Here is a 20088-nt window from a genome sequence, read left to right on the forward strand (position 1 = left end):
CGAGCCTGCCAAACACATCTAGTGGTCAAACACTGACCACTGGCATGTGGCAATACTCTCTTGGAGCAGATACCAGACATTTATAGCCCCCACCCCTGGCGCTGACACCTCCTGAATTCACTAACTCGCTCAATACACACACACACACACACACACACACACACACACACACACACACACACAAGGTGGATTTGGAAAGGAAAGGAAAAAAAAAAAAAAGCAGCTCGGTCCTTTTCCAAGATCTCCAACAGGGCTCGAGCTCAATCCCCCAATTACACCGGCTTTTCATCCACCTCATTCCGGCCGCAGACAAATCATAATTAGGTCTGAAAGAGTCTATTAGGATTGTCATTTTTAACGGGGCTCTTGGGTGGGGAGGGGGGGCGGAGGGGGGCATAATTATAAGCCCTCCATTCTCTGGCTACCCTTCTTTTGTCCCCTTAACTGGAAGTGAAACAATGAGGACGATTTAAATAGTCAATCAGGAGGGTTTAGCTGCCATGGGGACATGCGGACGTGTTGAGCGACTGCTGCGAGCGTCAAACCGGAAGTGCGTGGCGACCGGGGAAGGGGAGACGAACGCAGGTTCTCCGGCGAGGAGAAGATTTACGGCCGCCACAACTCTTTATCGCTCTCTTGGAGTAGTAACAGAGTGCGAGAGGATTAGGGATTACATCTCCAATTGACATTCCTCGATGTCAGCTAAACCATTAACCCCCAAAACGGCAGCGCCGCTCGCGGAGGAGAAAGCGGAGTGAGTCACTGCCGCGCGGCGCACTCCTCCGCAAAGTCGCCGCCGAAAACACGGCCGCAACTAAACACAAACACGCAGCTTCCAGGCTTTAATCAAACAGCAATCGCACATTAGAGGGAGAGAAAAAGGGCCTCGTCCCTGAGGGAAATTCAGCTGTGACAGCAGCAATGCACTTGGGAGACACGCGAGCGGCTGTCGGACTCGAAGCCCTCCCTTCCCAGGAGGGGAAAATGTGCTTCTAGTTAAGCAAAGATTCCCAGACAATAAAAACACGACATCAGATCTAGCGATCTAGCCACGGGACGCAGTAATTCTTAGATGGACTGTTCTTAAAAAGAAATGCATGTGAACAGTCCGCATGTGTAATCACGCACCGAGGTCTCTGGTTCACTGGGTCAGAGCTGGGAGGTTATGTAAGCAGAGCAGAGGGAACGGCCTCTCTGAACTCCGGAGAGAGGCACCACACAGGGGCTGGCAGGCAGAAGAGAAAACCCAGAGGGCAGAGAGGTAAACACGGCCACGGTGTACATATATACACTGGAATAACCCGCACTTATATTAGATAAAAGAAAAACTCCTGGAAGGGAGCCTTATGTAAAGAGACTCGTTTTCAGGAGTGTGTGCTCAGGTCATTATTCATTAACTCTCTAATCTCTTACTTCTCGTGTGTGTGTGTGTGTGTGTGTTTTCTCGGTGGTGTGCACCTTAACTTATTTCATATATCCATTATCAAAATAGCAGATGAGAAATGTACCCCGTTATTCTCAGTTTTAAATATTAATGGTAATTTTCAAACAAACATATAAGTGAATCCTACAAAGCAAACAATACAAATCATTAAACATGCATCTCTCCCGGTTTGGACTCTGCTTGCAATTTAAGTGGGCATCTCACTTTCAAATGAAATGAGTAATAGGTTCAGTCTGCTCCCCTCGGTGCTGCCCCCACCTTGCAGTCAGCGGCACTGCGCTCTCCGGGTTAGCAGAGGCAGACAGGGCCAGAGGCAGACAGCCTGGCTGCCACCCAAATGGCTTTCTCCATGGATATAAACAGCCCAACTACAGGCCTGGACCACACATAAACACCATTTTGAGAACCTTCGCATGAGCTCTCCAGCTCGTGTGCAAGGTTATGTGTATTTCCAGGCGAAACAGATGAGATAAATACAGAACACAGGCTCGAGAGTAGACGGTGTGGGTGGTGAGCATGGATGATGCACATCCTTCTATATACTAGAAATGTTTTTAGTCCGGTTACTCCCACGTTGCATCAGAATAATCGGGCAAACCTCGCTGGCCCCACGCACCGGAGGAATTAAAAATAACTTTTCCCCAGATGCAGCCACCACCAGCAGCTAGCCAAATCATTACCATCATCCCAGAAGAGTAAGATGTTGTCAATTACAAGAGTCGGATTGGATGTAGAGTGGAGCAACAAACAACATGCGGAATGACGAAAACTTACATTAGGATTTCACAACAAGGAACGGCCCGAGAGGTCTGCTTTCACAACATTTGTTTCTTTTGCCCCCCCTCGTCCCCCCTCCCCCGACTCACGTTATCACCTCAAATCCTTCATGTTTTAACTGCTTTTATGTAGCTGTCAGAATGGGTGATGAATAGGAGGCTTTGAGGTGGATGCGTAATGTTTGCCAGATAAGGTAAGCAAACAGTGAAGTGGGTGTGTGGTGTGTGTGTGTGCGTGTGTGTGCCGTATGTGTGTGAAAGAGACAGACAATGTGTGTTTACACTTTGTGAACATTTAACCTGAGACAAGTCCCATAAAGTCCCCACTGATGAGGTTCTAGGGCAAAAATGTCACTTATTTCCACAGCTACAACTTCAAAACATGAAGACAACGACGACAACAACAACAAAATAAAAAATTAAAAATGTCAAACTGAAATGATGGAATTTGACATTTCCATAATTTAGGTCCCGATTCCGACATGAAGGACGGCGGTCACATCACCGCGGACAGGTATCAGGATCTTAAATTTTGTGGTTCAGATGATATCAAAGACCCCGGGTCTCTTTGAAAAGATTAGCCAGATGTCTCGGACACACACGATCACGCACAGACGCGATGGCACGCGGGAGATAAGCAGGACAGGCGACGTCGCTGGTTAACGTGGATTTGCACTCACACAAACACACACAGACACACACACACACACACACAGACACACACACACACGCTTGGACACACGCCCTCCCAGGCTCAACCTCAAGGGCCCTGCTGACATTCTCCCATGTCCCTCTCTTGGTAAGGGTCCCCGCATATGGGTCACAAGAGAGGCCAAGGGGAAAACGGAGCAGAAGAAGCCCTGCGAAGGAAAATGTCATCCTCACAGCATGGATGCAACACACACACACAAATAAAAAGGCCACCATAAATATAGCGGTAAAGCAGGGTGGGAAAAAAGCTAAAGCGAACCGTTCGATCTTTAGCTTTGCAGCCTAGCTCTAAAATTAGCAGGAGGAGGCCTTGCAGAAATCGTCAACTATGCATCAACTCTAAGCTTAATTAAAAGGACGGCAAGCAGCAAAACTGATTCAAGACCAGTCACCTACTCCTCATTAGTCTGCCACTGCGCCCGTGTAGGGGCGGAGTCAGCTCAGAGGCCAGGGCTGGGAATAATCTTCAAAGTATATGGGACATTATATCATTAGCCTATGTAACACCGTGGCCTATATATTCAAATCAAGGCCCCTCGCACCGAAGCCTTCAGTCAGTTTTAGCAACCTCCAATTATACATTCTTGAGTGAGCCCTGCGAGGTTAAAACGACGTTCCATAATAGGAGCATTCTCCTCAGAATAGCAACATACAGCCACGACGACGTCCCGGCAGACTTGAATCTGAATTCTTCTCTCCCGAGTCTCGGAGCCTACTTTGCAAGATGGCCAGAGGTTAATAAAGATAAGGGTAAATTAATCTGAAGAAAGGGCGTCTCGTCTTCCAGAGGAATTCATCGTGGTTTGCGGGGACATGTTTCGGGGAGAAAGGAAGGGCGGGACGTTCAACAGAGGATTAAGCGCAGGTGGCAAAGAGAAGTCACGGCCAAGGTTGTTTGAGAAAGTAAAGTCCTAAACGTTTTCTTATTATTCAGGCTCCTTCTACTTTGATTTGAGACGGATACATGAGTGAAATGGAGGGGGGTGGGGCCGTCGATGTAATCATTTACCTCTAATGCCAATCCACGCACAATATGTCAAATCTGATCAGGGAGCAACAAGGAATCATTTTGTCTATTACATAATACAGGTTACTGTTGTATTTCCTGCCCAGTAACATCTTTGTGAATGTTACATCAACCTTAAACCTTAAAATCTCCTTGCAGTTTTCTGCAAGTCAGTCTCATAAAGTATGGATTTCTCACATGCATATTTTATCTTTTAGCATATAAGTAAGCAGGATTTTACTTTTAAGCATTTTTAAGATGTAGCAGAACATCAACTTTGTGCAGTGTCCTGGCACTGGAGAGGCCGTTTCCTCTGTTTCCTGGACAGCAGAGCATAGATCATAAGTAACATGAGTCCTTCATCAACTCTAAAGCATATAGCTTAAACTGGGGGTCCGCAGAGGCACTGCAAAATATTTGGTTGATTAAACATTTTTTATACATTTTTTTTTTAATTTTTCCTCCCAAAATTTAAATATTTTTAAATAGACATTAACATGAATCCAACATATTTTATAAACGGAGGCATTAGATGTTATCTAGTCTAGTCTAGTCTAATAAAAAAATGAATATTTCAACCTGTGCATTATTTGAATAGCTTAATAATGAATGCAAAACGATAATAACAATGTGTATTTATAAATAGCACTAAGCTGAGTTTTGTATAGTGCACATATAGTAGGTAGTGGGTCCCTACTTAATCTGTCCATCAGTTTGGGGGTCCTTGGCCTGAAAAACGTTGAAGACCCAGGCTCTAAAGGAAAGGAAGAAAAAACAAAAAAAAAAGAACCGGACTTGTTTAGTTACAGCAAGTGTCGAAGGGACTGCCCCCCCATCCATCCACCCACCCACCCGTTAAGAAACCCTGAATAAATAACGCCGCTGTGTGAGACAAAGGCGAGCTGTAAACCCGCTGCTAATTGAACTGCGGCGGCTTTTACGGTTCACGTGACATCGGAGGCGCCGCGTAGTGTCGGTGAACCTGCGCCGCGTCTCGTGCTGCATTCTGCGCGCAAACAGCTGCTGTAGTGGTGAGGGTGTTAAAGAGACAGACAGTCGTTGAAAGGTAGGAGGGGGAGATGTGTGAGCTGATGAAATGCAGGATAATCTTAGCCTTGGGCGAGCATGCAGTAGTTAGCCGCAAAGTGTGTGTGTGTGTGTGTGTGTGTGTGTGTGTGTGTGGATGTGAGTGGCTGGAGGGTGATCAAACCCTGACTTAACAAAACTATTCTCGTCATTTGCTTACATAAGCATTTTCACACGCGTCATGCGTTGAGCCAAATAGGTCTACGTACTACATGGGTGTCCACATTACAAAAAAAAAAAAAAAAACTATTAAAACAAGGCGTATCGGCCGTTTTCTTGTTAGACAACATCCCTCCCGCTCCGCCGCTAGCTGTAGGTGCGCATGTAATTATGTCTCCATCTGCTACCACTCCGCCGTGCCTTACCTCTGAGGCAGAGGAAGGTGAGGAAGTCCTCCGTCTTGGGCTTGCGTCGGGAAAGGTCCTGGATGGAGGAGGACAGGGATGAGGAGGAGAGCGACGAGAGGGACGTGGATGGCACGGTGGCCAGGCCGGTGCTCAGGCTGCCTTGGTCGGCCACTTTGACGGGCGTGGTGCTCGGGGAGTTGGGCTGCGACTGCGCGAACTTCCTCTGGGCCTGGAGCCGAGGCCTGAGAAGAAGAAAGAAAGAAAAACAGATTTAATCCTCAGCTCACATGGAGACGGAGAGTTATGAACAACAAATCAAGCGGATTTCAAACAATATTCTAATACATCGTTACAAATAAACCTGAAAAACACACGTGAACCGATACCGGTAACTGAGCACCGTTCCCATGCGGCTTAGCTACAGGCAAAGCAGTCGGCAGCTGATCAAAATGACAACGCTGCTCTTTTCCATACCTGAACAACCACTCTGTCATCTTTTATTACTGTGGCCCTATGGCTATTGTCTCACTGCAGAGCGGTTTGCTGAAACAATTACCCCGTAGTGAAGAATTGATTACTTTGTGCGTCTGTGTGTGTGTGCACGTACATGGGTGAGAGCCCGTCACTTGGGTGCGCGGGCACCCACACAAACCGTCACCGGCTGACACGGTCACTCAGAGACCGAGTGAGTGTGTGAATGACACATAAAGATTCACAGATGCTCACACGTGTGATATGTGTGATAGTTCCCTTTTTCTTTTTTCTTTTTTTATTTCCCTTGAGCACCAGTGAAAGATAAAGCTGTTTATAAGACACAGCCCTGCGCCGTGAGGGGCAGCAGAAACTTTCTTCATCCCCTCTAATTTTTTTTTTCCCTGACTCGTCGTCGCTTTCCACCATTTTATTTCTCGCCTCTACATTGTGCTCGCTTCCCTCCGCGGCGCACAAAGCCTTTGAGATGTCTCTCTCATTTTCCTCTCCGCTTGTCTCTTTTCTCTCTTTATTTCACAGTGTGTGTCGGCGGAGGCGAGGGGAAGAGCAGAATATTAAAGAAGTGGATGTCTGAGAGAAGGCAATGGACTCGGAGACACTTAACATGTAGGCGCGAGCGCGCGCACACACACGAGCCGTAAAAGCCCTAGACGGCAAGGGGCCACATGAAGCAGCAAGTGGTCTCAATCGATTAGCGCTGCCGTGTCTGTGAGAGCACGAGCGACGCTATAAATGTTGACGAGTAGTGATAGAAGCAATGTGATATCCTGGTATTATTTGTCAATTTGCTGCAGACCGGACCGGTGCGAGGAAAGATAGGATCATGTCTGGAGAACACCCACAATGCATTTGGCGCAGCCGCTGGAAGGTGGCGAGCTCCGATTACACTCCAATCAGAGAACAGCGCAGAGTCAAAACGTGTCAATTTCCTGCCCTGACACGGGTGCAAGCTCAATATGTGAGAAATTGGGAGGTGATTGCTCGCGCAACGCCAAAGCGCTATGTTTAGCGGCGAGGTGTGGGAACGATTGTTTGAGGTTTGTTTACAGTCGGCCTCGAAAATGATCAGCTCGGGCTTTTCCATACGCTGAAATTCAATAACGCGTTTAAGCTCATTTGCTTTGATTTATTTTTGCACGGCAACACAAAATCCTGACAAAATACGAGAGGGTAACATGTAGTCAAAAAAAAAAAAGAAAAAAAATCATCCCCTGAGTAACAACAGGCACAAAGAACATGACTATTCATGCAAAACAACACAATGGGGACATGTGTCACTACAGACAAGGCTGTGATTTATCTGAAAAACATGAAAAGGGAAAAAAAAATAAAAACAAAAATAGCAATAAGTCCCAATGTTGAGTCGTTGAGTTTCCCAACCAGTTTGAGAAAGCAAACACAGAGAGGGAGGGAGAGTAATAAAAAAAAAAACACTAAGTAAAATGTAAATATATTCAAGGCGAGTTATAGAAGATTTACAGCAGGAGGAGACCAATGAATGTGAGCAGTGGAAGAGGTAAAGCCATTTCTTTGTTTGTTCACACTGTGCTGCTGGGCTGGGCCTTTTGTTGTCGCCCGACTGGAGAGACACAGAACATACATATATATACACAGACACACACACACACACACACACACACACAAAGAGATAAAACACACACTTGTACCCAACTTCAAGCCCTCGTGAAACATTTACTCGCTTGATCTGCACACACACCAGGATGAAGTGTGAAGGAGTGTGGGAGGGGCAGGGAGATAGAGAGAGAAAGAGGAGGAAGGAGGCGACATGGCTTAAAAAATGTGTAAGATGAAGATAATCTAAAGTCTAAAGTCTGAACTGCACACGGCCAAGTCAGGATTTAACACAGTGCAACTGAAGTGCGTGCACAGATGTAGATGAGCATTGACATTTAACACCGAACTAAATGTCATCTCTGCTAATAAATAAGATAAATCTCAGTCTCTTGTTTTCTATCATCTACAACATGGGTCTTGAACAGGGGGTCCGCGACCCCTAGGGGGCACTGGAGGGGGAGTTACAAAATCTTTGGTTGATTGGATGTTTTTTATGCATTTCTTTTTTAATTTTCCGCAAATTTCTTTAAATGCATATTAACATGAATCCAACCTATTTTCGTAAAGGGATAAGGGATAGATTAATACCGGATGTAAAATGTATGTATATAATGTATATTTATAAATATCACTAGGCTGAGTTTTATAGAGAACACATATAGTAGGTAGTGGGTCCCTACTAAATCCATCAGTTTGTGGGTCCATGGCCTGAAAAACGTTAAAGACCTGTGATCTACAGTCTATCTCTATCATGTAATACATTCTCATATCAACTACATACATTACTTCCAGTGTCACTGAACCATTTTAATGGCTGCGTGCACCGATTCGTTTTGCAGCAATAAAACATTTAATTTCTAAACAGACTGCAGTGCTGCAGACATAACCACGGTCACATGTTCAAAATGGGGCCTGATCAAACCAAACTGGTGTCGAATAAATTCACTGTTTGCTTTCTCCATAGTGACAGGCAGAGGGGGAGGTTGAGCTCTCTCGTCTTTGGTAACCTGAACTTTGGATAGCTTTATTGCTCAGATGAATGCGATCCACCAAAAAAAAAGAAAAAACAGGTAGCATGACGACATACGCGAAGCACAAGCAAATGTTCAAAAGAATGAGGACAGAGAGCGATGAGCTAATAAAGCGGAGTTCCTCCTACATCCTGTCTAGACAGTCGACTGCAGCCTCTTCAGATGAGCCGCGTGTCATCCCTCCCTGATCTGTGGTTATCTGTTACCTATTAACTAACATGGGAGACGTACCGGAGGGCCTTTCCCAAAGTCGAACTATCACTGAATATACAAATGGGTAATACGGCAATTATTGGAAAACGTGAAAATCTTTTTTCTTTTAATGGTCTGCAGCAGAGTCGTGGCTAATTGGAGCAGAACTCCTCCACTTGTCATGTGCCAACGCAGGGTTAGAAGAACAGTTAAAAGCACAGGAACAGGAAAACGTGACAATGACTGCAGTAAGTATTTACTCATAAAATGACAGGCAGCTCTCCTCTCTGAATTCAGTCCTCGAGGCAAACCAGGATTAGCGTCATTACCATTATTAAGGTGGAAATTAGAGAATGAAAAAACAATTACAGTAATTCGAACCATTTCCTCTGAAATTGTGGCACGGCTGCGAAGTCCCCCCCCCCCAAAAAAAATATGAGAGCGCTGGATCTCCTCAGCGGTTACAGACGAGGGGATGATGAAACATGCATGCACGGGAAAGGCTTTGGCGTAGCTGACGCACAACAAACGGAACGGGTAAATAATGAGAAATCAACATGGGAACAATTTGCAGTGACATGACTGTTTTTGTAAGTGCTGCCGCTGAGTGGTAACGTGAGCCCCTGATTTAGCCCTCCGTCTGCCCGCTGGAGGCGTGTGTGTGCGTGTGTGTGTGTGTGTGTGTGTGAGACGAGCAGTTAGGGTACACTATGTTCCCAGGCGTGTTGAGCTATAGAATACTCATTGGTATGGTGCCACGGCAGGAAAGTGAAGCTTACGCAAGTTAAAATTAGACTGATTGCCTTGATTGAGGGAGAATGAGAGGAGAGCCGGAGAGACTCAGGCGGGAGTGGGGGGGGGGGAGCAAACCGAGATCCAATAGCGGCAGAAAAAGCAAAGAGATTACAGCAGGATGTCTCCATTCATCCCTTTCTAATCCACCTATCATCCATCCCTTCCTCCCTCCATTCCTTCCTGCTACCCCCTCAGCCATCCACCCTTCAAAGGCCTGCTCTAATGTCTAATATTACACATGCCACCGTAGGCGCGAGAGCATTGATTATCTCGCGGAGAGGCAGAGTGAGAGAATCTGACGACCCTGTCTGCCAGAAATCGCAGCAAAGGAAGACGGAGGAAAAAAAAAAAAAAGAAGAAGAAAGGAGGGGAGCCATTTGCGATTTCTAGTCACCATATATACACACCGCCATGAGGGAAGAGCGAGCCCCGGACAAAGATGACACAGTTTAATGTGTTTCACTCAACTGAAAAAGCAAACGGCTGTGGACAGTCGACATGGATCACACGTGCAGCCTGTCAATCAAAGGCTCCCTTCTTCTGTCTCCGTCTAACCAGAATCCTTCCTAGCGAAGTCCATTTCCATGGGAACTGCTAAGAAGGAAGGACTTTTCCCTTCACATCGTAGGCCTTCAACAAGGGGTCCGCAACCCCTCGGGGGGTCCACGGGGTTTCTGCAGGGCTGGCTCAAGAAACTGAATTTGTTTAAATGCGCATTAACAACAAATCCAATCTCAATCAGCACTTCACTCATTCAGCGATGCAGCAGCTGTCTCAACAGAGCGCCGTTTCACACAGAGCGCTACACAAGCCGAGACCTGTCAATCTAAGCCTCCTGTACACAGTAGGCCCCGCCCTTATCGCTGCTGGGCCAATCACGAGGCCGCGCATTAAACGCCTCTGTCAGGTTTCCCTCAATTGGCCGAGAGCCTCCCCAGGTGAAATCCCAGAGGCACGCTGTAGCATTAGCAGAAGAGAAGCTAACAGTGCCCTACTACATTTAGCTGTGTTTAAAGGTAAAGGTATGTATGTTTACGGCAGATGCACAGCCACCATAATGTATATTTATAAACAGCACTAAGGTTTAATATGGAACACATATAGTAGGTAGGGGGTCCCTACTTCATCTTGTCATCAGTTTGGGGTCCTTGACCTGAAAAACGTAAACCCCTGATCTACAGCATTCATCTGTATGTCTGACGGTACGTACCCTATAAGCTAGGCTAAGCTAACCTCACAGGGCCAAGTAGCCTTCTTGTCAATAATCCCATCTGTGTCAGTTGCTCCTTGTGGATCAGCGATTTTTTATTTTTTGGATTTACAGTTGGTGCAACCAACTACACAGCAACTCCTCGGGTCAATAAGAACCGGTTTGTGTTTGCACCTTTGCGCCGTACGCAACACGCCGGATTCCTTCCCCCCCTGAGAGAGGAGCGCGGGGATGAAAGCCCGCTCCGGATGGCGCACTGCCAGTCTGCCCCGCCGAAGCGACACTGGATACAAGCTCCAGTGGTGTTTATCAGCCTCTGACCCTTATCTCCGACCTCCGCCAGGTGGAGGGGAGCCAGCGAAAAACTCGGTTTCTACTTCACACTCGGTCAATAACTCGATAACCCCCGAGCGTGGGAGAGAAGCATCTCAGAAAAGAAAACGTTCGGCCTGAAACCAGCTCCTTAAACCAGCCCACTGTCAGCCACATCAGCGGGGTGCAGAGTGCAGCGAAGCTAGATGACGAAGCACATGTGCGCGTTTTCACAGCGCTGACAACAGCCGATTTATGTAAGCGGCGCTCCGACTCAGCTGCGCATAGAAGACGTATAATAACAAACAGCAGAATAATAGACGCAAAAGAAGATTTGTTAAATGCCAATTAAGCGGGCCTGACACTTGGAAAACTAGTCTCCCATGTGCGTTTGATTCATTGAGCGAGTCCTTGGCTCAGCATGTTTCAGTTCTTTACATCTATGAAATATTGATGAAGGCAGCATACGAGCAAGCGCAGGCTTTAAGCAACGGGATAAGCAGAGAGACAGACACTCGGGGTTGGAGCTAATCTGTTTTTTTATGGATGTCTCAAGATTAATAACACATTTGGATTTGGATTAATGGGTGAAACTGAGCTTGATATGAGTAACCAACACCAGATACCGAGCCTGTTAGAAGATCTGAAGTCAAAGCTGAAGACTAGTACTAGAATTAGACAAATCTGAAGCCAAAAATTTAATTTTATGGACAAAACAGAACAGAACACAAGTCAAGGATTTTGTTTCAGCTTTCTAAGATGCCTTGTACGAATAGTAAAAAACTAAAATAAACAGTATATGAATATGGAATATAAGTGTAAACATAAGTCGGACTGTGGAATAGAAAACATGACTATTGAATATACAGATATTATGTACCTAGTGTAGGTAGTTACACAACACCAGCACGGTTACAATGTAAACTGTGTGTTAGGCAGACAGCTCCTGGACCAATGTGATCTCTTCTAGGTCGACATCGGATGTTTCACCAAATGCAGCATTGCTGGCTGACCCCTCAAATGAATTAGCGAACAGAGCGACGCACAGAACACCCGAGCAGCTTAATGTGCGACCTGAGGTCAAACATTGCACACCACGTCCCTTGCAGAAGAGCAGTCCTCCGCAGCAGAGCGCGGGCTGTTATGAGGGTCAGTCACAGCGTGGTTTGGTTTCAGCCCTTCCCCGTACCGCTGTAACCAGATATTTGGACAAGGCCAGAAAGGGAAACGTGAGCCACTGAGGCCTCGTGTTGATTTGTGCACTTTTAAAGCACGACGCTCTCTCTCAATTTGCAGAGAAGCTCTTTGGATAGAAAAAGTCGGCAGCGATGCCAAAATGCATTATTAATTGGAAAATAATTGTTTATCTGTGTTCCAAACTTGTTCCAAACCTCCACACAGCTAAACAGGGAGGACGAACCGAAAGAAAAGCAGTCAGCGGGAAAGAAATGCACCAGAAAAAAAAAACAATTATTTTCTCCAATTATTTCCAAGAATAAGCAACCCTCAAGATATGTCAGACATTCAAACCCTGGCTACCGCTTTTTTAGCGTTTCACAGTAATGCGGCACGTCCGACTCGAGGAGACCTTGTGTCACAGTGTCTCCCAGAGCTTGACAGATATGGTCGCGAGGGCCGGGCTACACTCAGACATTGTGTTCTCTCCCCACGGTAAAGGTTACAGTTTGAGGAGAAGCGCACTGATCCAGAGTCTGTACCTTAGGGGCTGCATTAATTGGCTCCAGATGGTCCACATGGTCCTGATAAAACACTACCTCACCGCAGCTGGCTCCGAGCGTGTGTGTGTGCGCGTGTGTGTGAGAGAGTCAATTTGGTCCACATAAGAGAAACACAAATGCAATTGTTTATGTGCACAAGAGGGAAAAGGTTATGAATGTTTATATGCAGTGATTAATCTCCACAAAGAGTGTATGCGTTTAATCTGTGCCCGTCTACTCTTCTGTCTGCCGCGGATATATTTCTGCGAGTCCTTGTGCAGATCCAATCTGTCAGCAGATTTTTTTTTTTTTTTTTTTTTTATTACGCGTTAAGGAGCACAAGTTGCGAAGGTATTTTTAAGTCGTCTAAATGCAGTTCTGAGAGCGGCGATCGTACCATAATTAACACCGTGCGCACGTGTGAACACGAGCGCCAGGGCACCCGCATGAAAAGAAACAAGGCTCCAGAGCAACTATGTTTAAGCGTACACACCAAACGTTTCCCAGATTGCACGGAACGAACCGTTAATTGAGGAAAATAAATCGGCTGCCGTTTAATTTTTCAGCCCTCGTGGACCAACTACGGAGGCTGAAAGTGCAAAACCTGAGCTCGTAAAAAAAACCTTTCTGTGTAATGCCCCAGTTTCCCCCAATACAAACCCTGAAAATGGATGATGAGTGTTCAGCGTAAACAGTCCTAAGTGAGCGCTCGCTAAACTCGGTGTGTTTATTGCTTTTCTGTCTCCGCGCATTTAGAAGAGAGATGGCGCGACTCGGCAACCCCGTGACCTTCACATATGCAAACACTCCACTCCACGGACCCCGGCCGCATATACCCGGAGTGGCGTGTGCGCAGCGAACGCAAATAAACGGCCGTCATTAACCGGCGAGTCAAGGCTGCCGTGGCGACAAATAGATGTACGGAGGAGTCTGGAAACTGTTACAAACAGGAGCTCATAATAACCCCGATAGTGACGTACGCACCAGCGTATGGTCGGAAATGTTCAACATCTTTGCATTGACATCAAGATAAATGTACGACAGAGTCACTGAGGAGGCGTGTTTGTAAATGCGCTCGTCCCAGTGGAACTGTGACAGCTATATGCTTTAAGCAGTTACAATAAGATATTCATTCAAGATAGCAGGGCCTGTTCGCTCATTTAAATATAACCCCCACCTCTTTCTCCTTTTTGGGGAGTGAAAGGATGAGTGGGGAGATGGTATGATAGGCAGATGTGGAGAGAAAAGACATCTTGACAATAGATAAAGCTAAGCTGTATCTCCGTGAATATATAAATGCTATATTAGGTCAGATGGAAGTCACCCATTGTCCCCTTTGTTACTTTTAAAAATGCTAATGCACAAGTGGAGCTACACTTAAACTAAATATCACCGATTTTATTAAAAAAAACTGTTTCTATCTTAGCTCACCTAAAGTTTTTTTCCTCATGGCTAAGGAGGACACTAAATGTAATCTTTGTTAGCAGTCAAGGTCCAACGCTCCAGGGCAATATCCGGACACCACCTCCCCACCCCCAAACCTTCACAACACACGCTGAACTCAAACCCTGTGACCTTAGACCTTGTACTCGCCCATGGGAGTGGAGTGACCACCGCCAGGCTGGGTCAATAAATATCAGAGATGGCGCTGTTTGTGCTTAGCAATCAGTCTAATTAACCCAGAGTCCAATACGCAGACCTTCAGCGGACCCACTTGAAGTCGTGAGACTAACAAACGATTAAAGCAATTAAAGAATGAGTGGACGTGCATACGTGGCTCTGAGTTTCTGCAGACGTTACCCTGGCATCCTGTAGTGCAAGCGAAAAACCAAGCAGAAATTTTTTTAAACAAAACTATGTATTATCCACGAAGCTTTGTATGCAAACCCCTACATGCACCGACTGTTTCCAACGGATCAATCTTCACTTTGACAAATTTAAAGATTACCAGATTGAGATCTGCTGCATGCGATATCTGCAGATATGCTTAAAAATGTCTTGTTCCTCTAAGCTCCTAAGACATACACCAATCAGCCACAAACTTCAACTGAACGTTCTGCCAGTTCTGCTGGTTTGGACCTGGCATTCACGTGGATGTTGTTTAGACATGTAGCACCCACGCGGCTCAGGAACGACTCCAAATTTACTGGAACCAAAGTATCTGTGGGACGCAGTGGAACAAGCCTGTTCTTCAGAGGCCCCTCCCCTCAACCCATAGGACCCAAAGGACACCCTCAGGAGGCCCATGTCCATTCTCCGATGAGTCGCAATCAGGAAGGTGGTCATAATGTTATGCCTCATCGGAGTATGACCCTTGGCAATACATATGTCTGGAGCCACAAAAACATATTTCTAAGAGAGACGACACTCTCGGGTTGCACCTGACTGAAATATTCCAGCGTACAGCAAATCCCCCGAAGCATTTAGATTGCGCTGCATCGGTTTTATAAGCTCCATCCATGCGACAATCACATTTGTGTTTGGCAGTGATTATGGGAGCGTGCTGGTGCGTTGAGTGACATTAGGCACAGTGGTGGATGGCTAATGCTCCTTCTCCCTGCCATTCCAGGGGCTTTTCGCAAAGCTGCAGCAGAGAGGCAACAATGAGACGAGAGTTTATGGGAGACTTTGCAAAGTGACATGCAGAGTCACTGTCGAAGGAAAGGGGAGACGGGAGGAGAGGGGAGAAAAAAAAAAACTATCAAAGGCCATTTAAAGTGTATTAGAATAAGGACAGACGTGGGGTTTAATAGTGTTTGAAACTTCCTAAGAGCTCGGCTTTGCCTTTTATCCGCATCTGAATGTGCGCTGCGTGCGTGGAAGCAGCCGAACCCATTATTAAATACAACCTGACAGTGCATTAGCTGTCACATTACATTAGCCAAGACTAAATGTAAGGATGAGTGTTTGTTTGTATTCATTTATCTATTAGGTGTCGGTAATACGGCTCGGTGTTGCGCGGCATATAGGCCGCCTCGCAATACCGTCTAAAATCAATAGACACATTATGGCCCTCTATTAAAGCAGACTCTCGCTGTGTGTGCGCAGGTCTGCACGCACATGCATGTAATCCCTCATAAATGGAAACGGTGATTATGCATTACTGACAAGAGTCATTGGTTATGCCAGACAAGACGAGTGTGTGTGAGTGCGAGCGCGTCTGCGTGTGTACACACTTGGCATTCATTAAGTCGAAACAAAACAAGCGGCAGCAGCTGAGTGTGTGTCTTGGCTGAGACAACAGAGGGAACAGATTCAAAGAGAGCCAAAAGTGGGGTTCGGGAAAGAAAGGGAGAGAGAGAAAAGAGGGACGGGGGGGAAAGAAAAGAAAAGAAAAGAGAGAGAGAGACGGAGAGGGAGAGAGCGCAGAAATGAACTTGAGAAGTCTGTTTAAGAGGAGCACTCAACTTCTGATCCTCACTTCGCCTCAGAAGTTTCTGTTCGCTTTCACGGCAACTGAGTGAAGCTGTTGGAGTCTCCCTCAAGCCTTATGCAGATGAGCTGGCGCGAGGTGCATCTTTTTACGTAGCTGCTCCCGCATTCAAGATTCACCGAAAACTTTATTCATCTACATTTATAGGTTAAAAACAATTAAATTCATTATATTTAACACGTTTTTTCGTGTACTCACGCCATGATTATTATTTTTTTGTTTGTTTTATAAAACCCTCTGGATTCCTGTTATGATCGCGCCCCGCGAGAGTAGTAATGCGAAATTAAAATACCAGAGACTGATTTACTCATTTCATTTAGGAGGCAACGAGACTTATGCAACGCTGACTAAGTGTGAAAGCCATGACAGCCTGCTGAAGAAGAACCTCCCGTGACGGCGGCATGGTTTACCACTGAACTTGCATCCCGGGCAACGCAGGGAATCTTTTAAAATTAAACAAAAGCCTGTCTGTTGTGGGAGTTATCTCGAGTAGTGGCAGGTAAACACACAGAGAGCTGTTTCACTGCATCAAATACGGGAGCGGAGCAGAAGTACGGGAATATAACTGGGTCAGTAAACCATGGCAGTGAAGACACAGAGCCGAGTTGTGAGTGTGTGTGTGTGTGTGTGTGTGTGTGCATGCGCGCGCGAGTGTGTGCCTGAGCTTGGCAGGGGAACCCCATTTAGAGAATATGGTCATGCTGGTAAAAGGGGGTCTACAATGAGTTGGCATGTTTGCGTGGATGTGCTGCCAGTCTCTCTACCAATCTCAGGAGCATGGGAAGGCAAACACAGAGTTGATCTCAAAGACTTCTAAAGGGGGCCGCTTCCTGCCAATAAAAAAAAAAAAAAAGAAAAAAGGAAAAAAAAAATAATAACCTCGCACCTGTCCTTCTGTCTCTGCCTCCCTTCCTACCGCTCTCGCCGCCGCTAACGCTCCACCCGGGTCTTTCTGCGCTCTATCCCTTCATCCTCCCTTCCCTCACACACACACACACACACACACACCACAAACTTTTCCCTCCGCTCAAATCCCTTCTGTTTTCGGCCGGTGCCAGGTGTAAGAGCTCCTGGCATCATCGCGGTTGGTCCTGTTTGGGAACAGGACACCCGTGCCAGGGCACCGGAGTCATCCTTCACACATAAAGCACGCACACAGGCAGGCACACACGCACACACACAAAATGAGCTTTTCAAGAGGGCACTGCCAAGCGCTGGCGAGGCTTGCGTTTCATTAGCATCAGATAGAGAGCTTTTCTTCTTTCAGTCTCACCGCGTGTGCGTGTGTGTGTGGTAAACTAATGAAAACCGCAGAGCAGGCCGGCCTCTGACTGAACCCCACTCAACGCGGAGCACTACAGGCCATCAGAGCACGGGGAAATATGAAGACGTCTTTTGTTATACCTTATTCCTGCAGTGCTCTCCTTCATTATTTGATAAAGAGGAGAATGCTCTCGCTTTGCTGTGATTTAAGCCGCATGATCAGCGCGCACTACAACTCTCTCGCTATCTTGTCTACAACTTGCATGCTTTATTTCACAGCCCACTATTTGTGTAAAAAAAAATAAATTATATATATATCAAAGGCCCTCCTTTAATATCAGTGTTAATATCAGTGGGCGTAGGGGCCACCTGTTCCAAATCCAGGTAGATGAAAGCTTGTAAGGCGCACGCTGAGATTTTGAGGTTACAGTATCGAATGACAGCTAGGAGGACGCGGGCAGGTGCTTGACGCCCTGTGAATGGAGCTTGTGTAGGCTGCTCATTACAGAAGGACATCTGCCACTGTCCGGCCCCCAGACTCCGCCCCCCAGCTTTACACTGATGCTCGGATGCCGTGTCAGTGTGTGCGTGTGTGCGTGTGAGAACAAAACAACGCGCACATCTAAGCAGCCATGGGCCGACGCTCGCACACACCTGCCACCGACAGCCTGCTTGAGAATATAAAATATAAAAAAATAAACTTTTTCGACCGAGCGGCTGAAACGCACACCAGCCATTTTTTAATCTGCTGTACACTCTACAGAGCATGATTTGGCGTAAATCACAGTTTCCAGCTCACGATTTAAAAAAAAAAAAACGCTCCGTGCTGAAGGAGCATCACAGTTTCCAAAGATCCTTTACATCATTTTCCAAGAGCATTTGTCTAAGACAGCACGAGAGACAGAGAGACGTTTTGTGCAAATCTCTCTGAAAATGACTATTTTTCACAGACGTAATTAGTTTCAATAATTTACGCGTTACACGAATCCCTTCGTAAAAAAAAAAAAAAAAAAAAAAAAAAACATGCCGGCCCGAAATTAACGGCTTATTGTGCTCGGCAACAACTACAGTTTTTATACGATTCATCTGAAAGAGAGCGGCAGCGTTCTCTTAAACGGATAATTATAAATGACTGAATCTGGTTAAAGGATGCGGGTTAGAAGGGGGGGTGGGGGGGTCGCTCATTAGTGGATGTCAGGACTCTTTAAATAGTGGCGCTGTTTACATTTCCCTGTTGAATCGTATCCCGTTGCGGACTTCTTCTCTCAGCATTTCTTTTCTGCAAACACTTGAGAGAATGAAAATACAACCGCGAGAGTGCATGGAGCGAGTTTATAAGTCAGAGGAAAAAAAAAAAAAAGAACAAAGTAGCTCTGAAACATTTTGAATTGATTTCGCTCGGGACTGGGTGGCAGGCACGGCGGGGAGGGGAGGGGCGAGGGGGCGGGGTGGAATCAAATAAATGACACACAGGAACGGCAAACGAGAAAAAGAGGAGGCGAAGCACGTGCGCGCGTGAAACGACGAGCGGGACTTCAAAGCAGCTGGCATCATGTGGCGGCAAACCGCGTTACAATTTATAACGCACACGTGTGTGTGTGTGTCAAAAGTTTCTCATCACACCCCCAACCTCACACATTCACGCTCACAGTGCCAGCGACGGCATTTCCTGCTACAAACTCACGTATATAAATGCCTCAGAATTCTACACCGATACAGGGACGGGGGGGGGCTCAGTGACTCGTCTCACCTCTTTTTTGCGGGACCGTCCTCGCAGTACTCTCCACTCCCGTCAAGGCCCTGAGATCGCAAGGACCCGTCATCTTTGTGGCTGCCCTTTGACCCCGAGCCGTTCAGCTGCCCGTTGGCAAGGGAACCTGAAAACACAAAGCAAGCAAATAAGTCAAGGAGTCATCCTTCACACATAAATCGCGCACATACACACACACACACAAAATGAGCTTTTCAAGAGGGCACTGCCAAGCGCCGGCTCGGCCAACTTGTTCGAAATCTTCCACCTGCAGATATCTGACATGGTTCACTGTCAGTGAGGCCTAATATTGTTGAGCATACATCGAGTCTTTGGGGATTGAAAGGGGTTTCCTTCAGCGTTAATAAAGCCTTCTTCTTTCTGCTTTCCTGTCTGATTTGATGCAGCGGAGGAGCCAGGAGACGAGAGTAGATGTCTCATCTGAAACGGATCGAGCTCCCGAGCCAAACGCGTTCTAAAAAATTATTCGAAACTAACAATGAGCCCTTGAAATGACGCACAGCCACATCCACAGCGGCATCACGTGGGCCAGCAGTTTCGGCGAGGACGGAAAGTTACTCGTTCATTTTCCCAACCACAGTTCTCCCAGATGCAGCAGTTGTCGTCGGCTAACGTGATGCGAAAAAAAAAAAAAAAAAAAAAAACAAGCCAGAGGCAGAGAAAAGCAATGGGCAGCAGTCGCCGGACTTGACATTCTCAGTGAGCCCAATTGACGGAGCCCTAATTAAATATTTAGGAAGCAACTCACACAAACAAAATAAGCCCCCAGACAGATTCTCAAATCAAAAGCAACAACAGGCACAGAGAATTCAAATAAGGTCAGACAGAGGAGTGAAACTCCATGGTAATTAAGGGAGACGACCAAATTAAACAGATATCACAAGGCTTGATTTCCTCATAGGCAGGGTTTGCTATTGTTGGAACGT

At 46.4% G+C, this 20088-nt stretch overlaps 1 protein-coding gene across 4 annotated transcripts in view; it reads right to left on the bottom strand.

Annotated features, from left to right (window-relative positions):
* The window catches only part of jarid2b (jumonji, AT rich interactive domain 2b), a 97668-nt gene that overhangs the window by 22240 nt on the left and 55340 nt on the right, over positions 1–20088 (bottom strand). For 3 of the 4 annotated variants that reach the window (XM_047606074.1, XM_047606073.1, XM_047606076.1), the window contains exons 3-5: positions 19142–19268; positions 5389–5612; positions 4635–4691 (exon numbers count right to left, since the gene is read on the bottom strand). In XM_047606074.1, coding sequence (XP_047462030.1) covers positions 4635–4691; positions 5389–5612; positions 19142–19268 — 408 coding nt within the window. The remainder of the gene's footprint in view (positions 1–4634; positions 4692–5388; positions 5613–19141; positions 19269–20088) is intronic. The other variant, XM_047606075.1, reaches the window with a different exon arrangement.

This window comes from Mugil cephalus, chromosome 14 (assembly GCF_022458985.1).
Source record: "Mugil cephalus isolate CIBA_MC_2020 chromosome 14, CIBA_Mcephalus_1.1, whole genome shotgun sequence".
Classification (NCBI taxonomy): domain Eukaryota; kingdom Metazoa; phylum Chordata; class Actinopteri; order Mugiliformes; family Mugilidae; genus Mugil; species Mugil cephalus.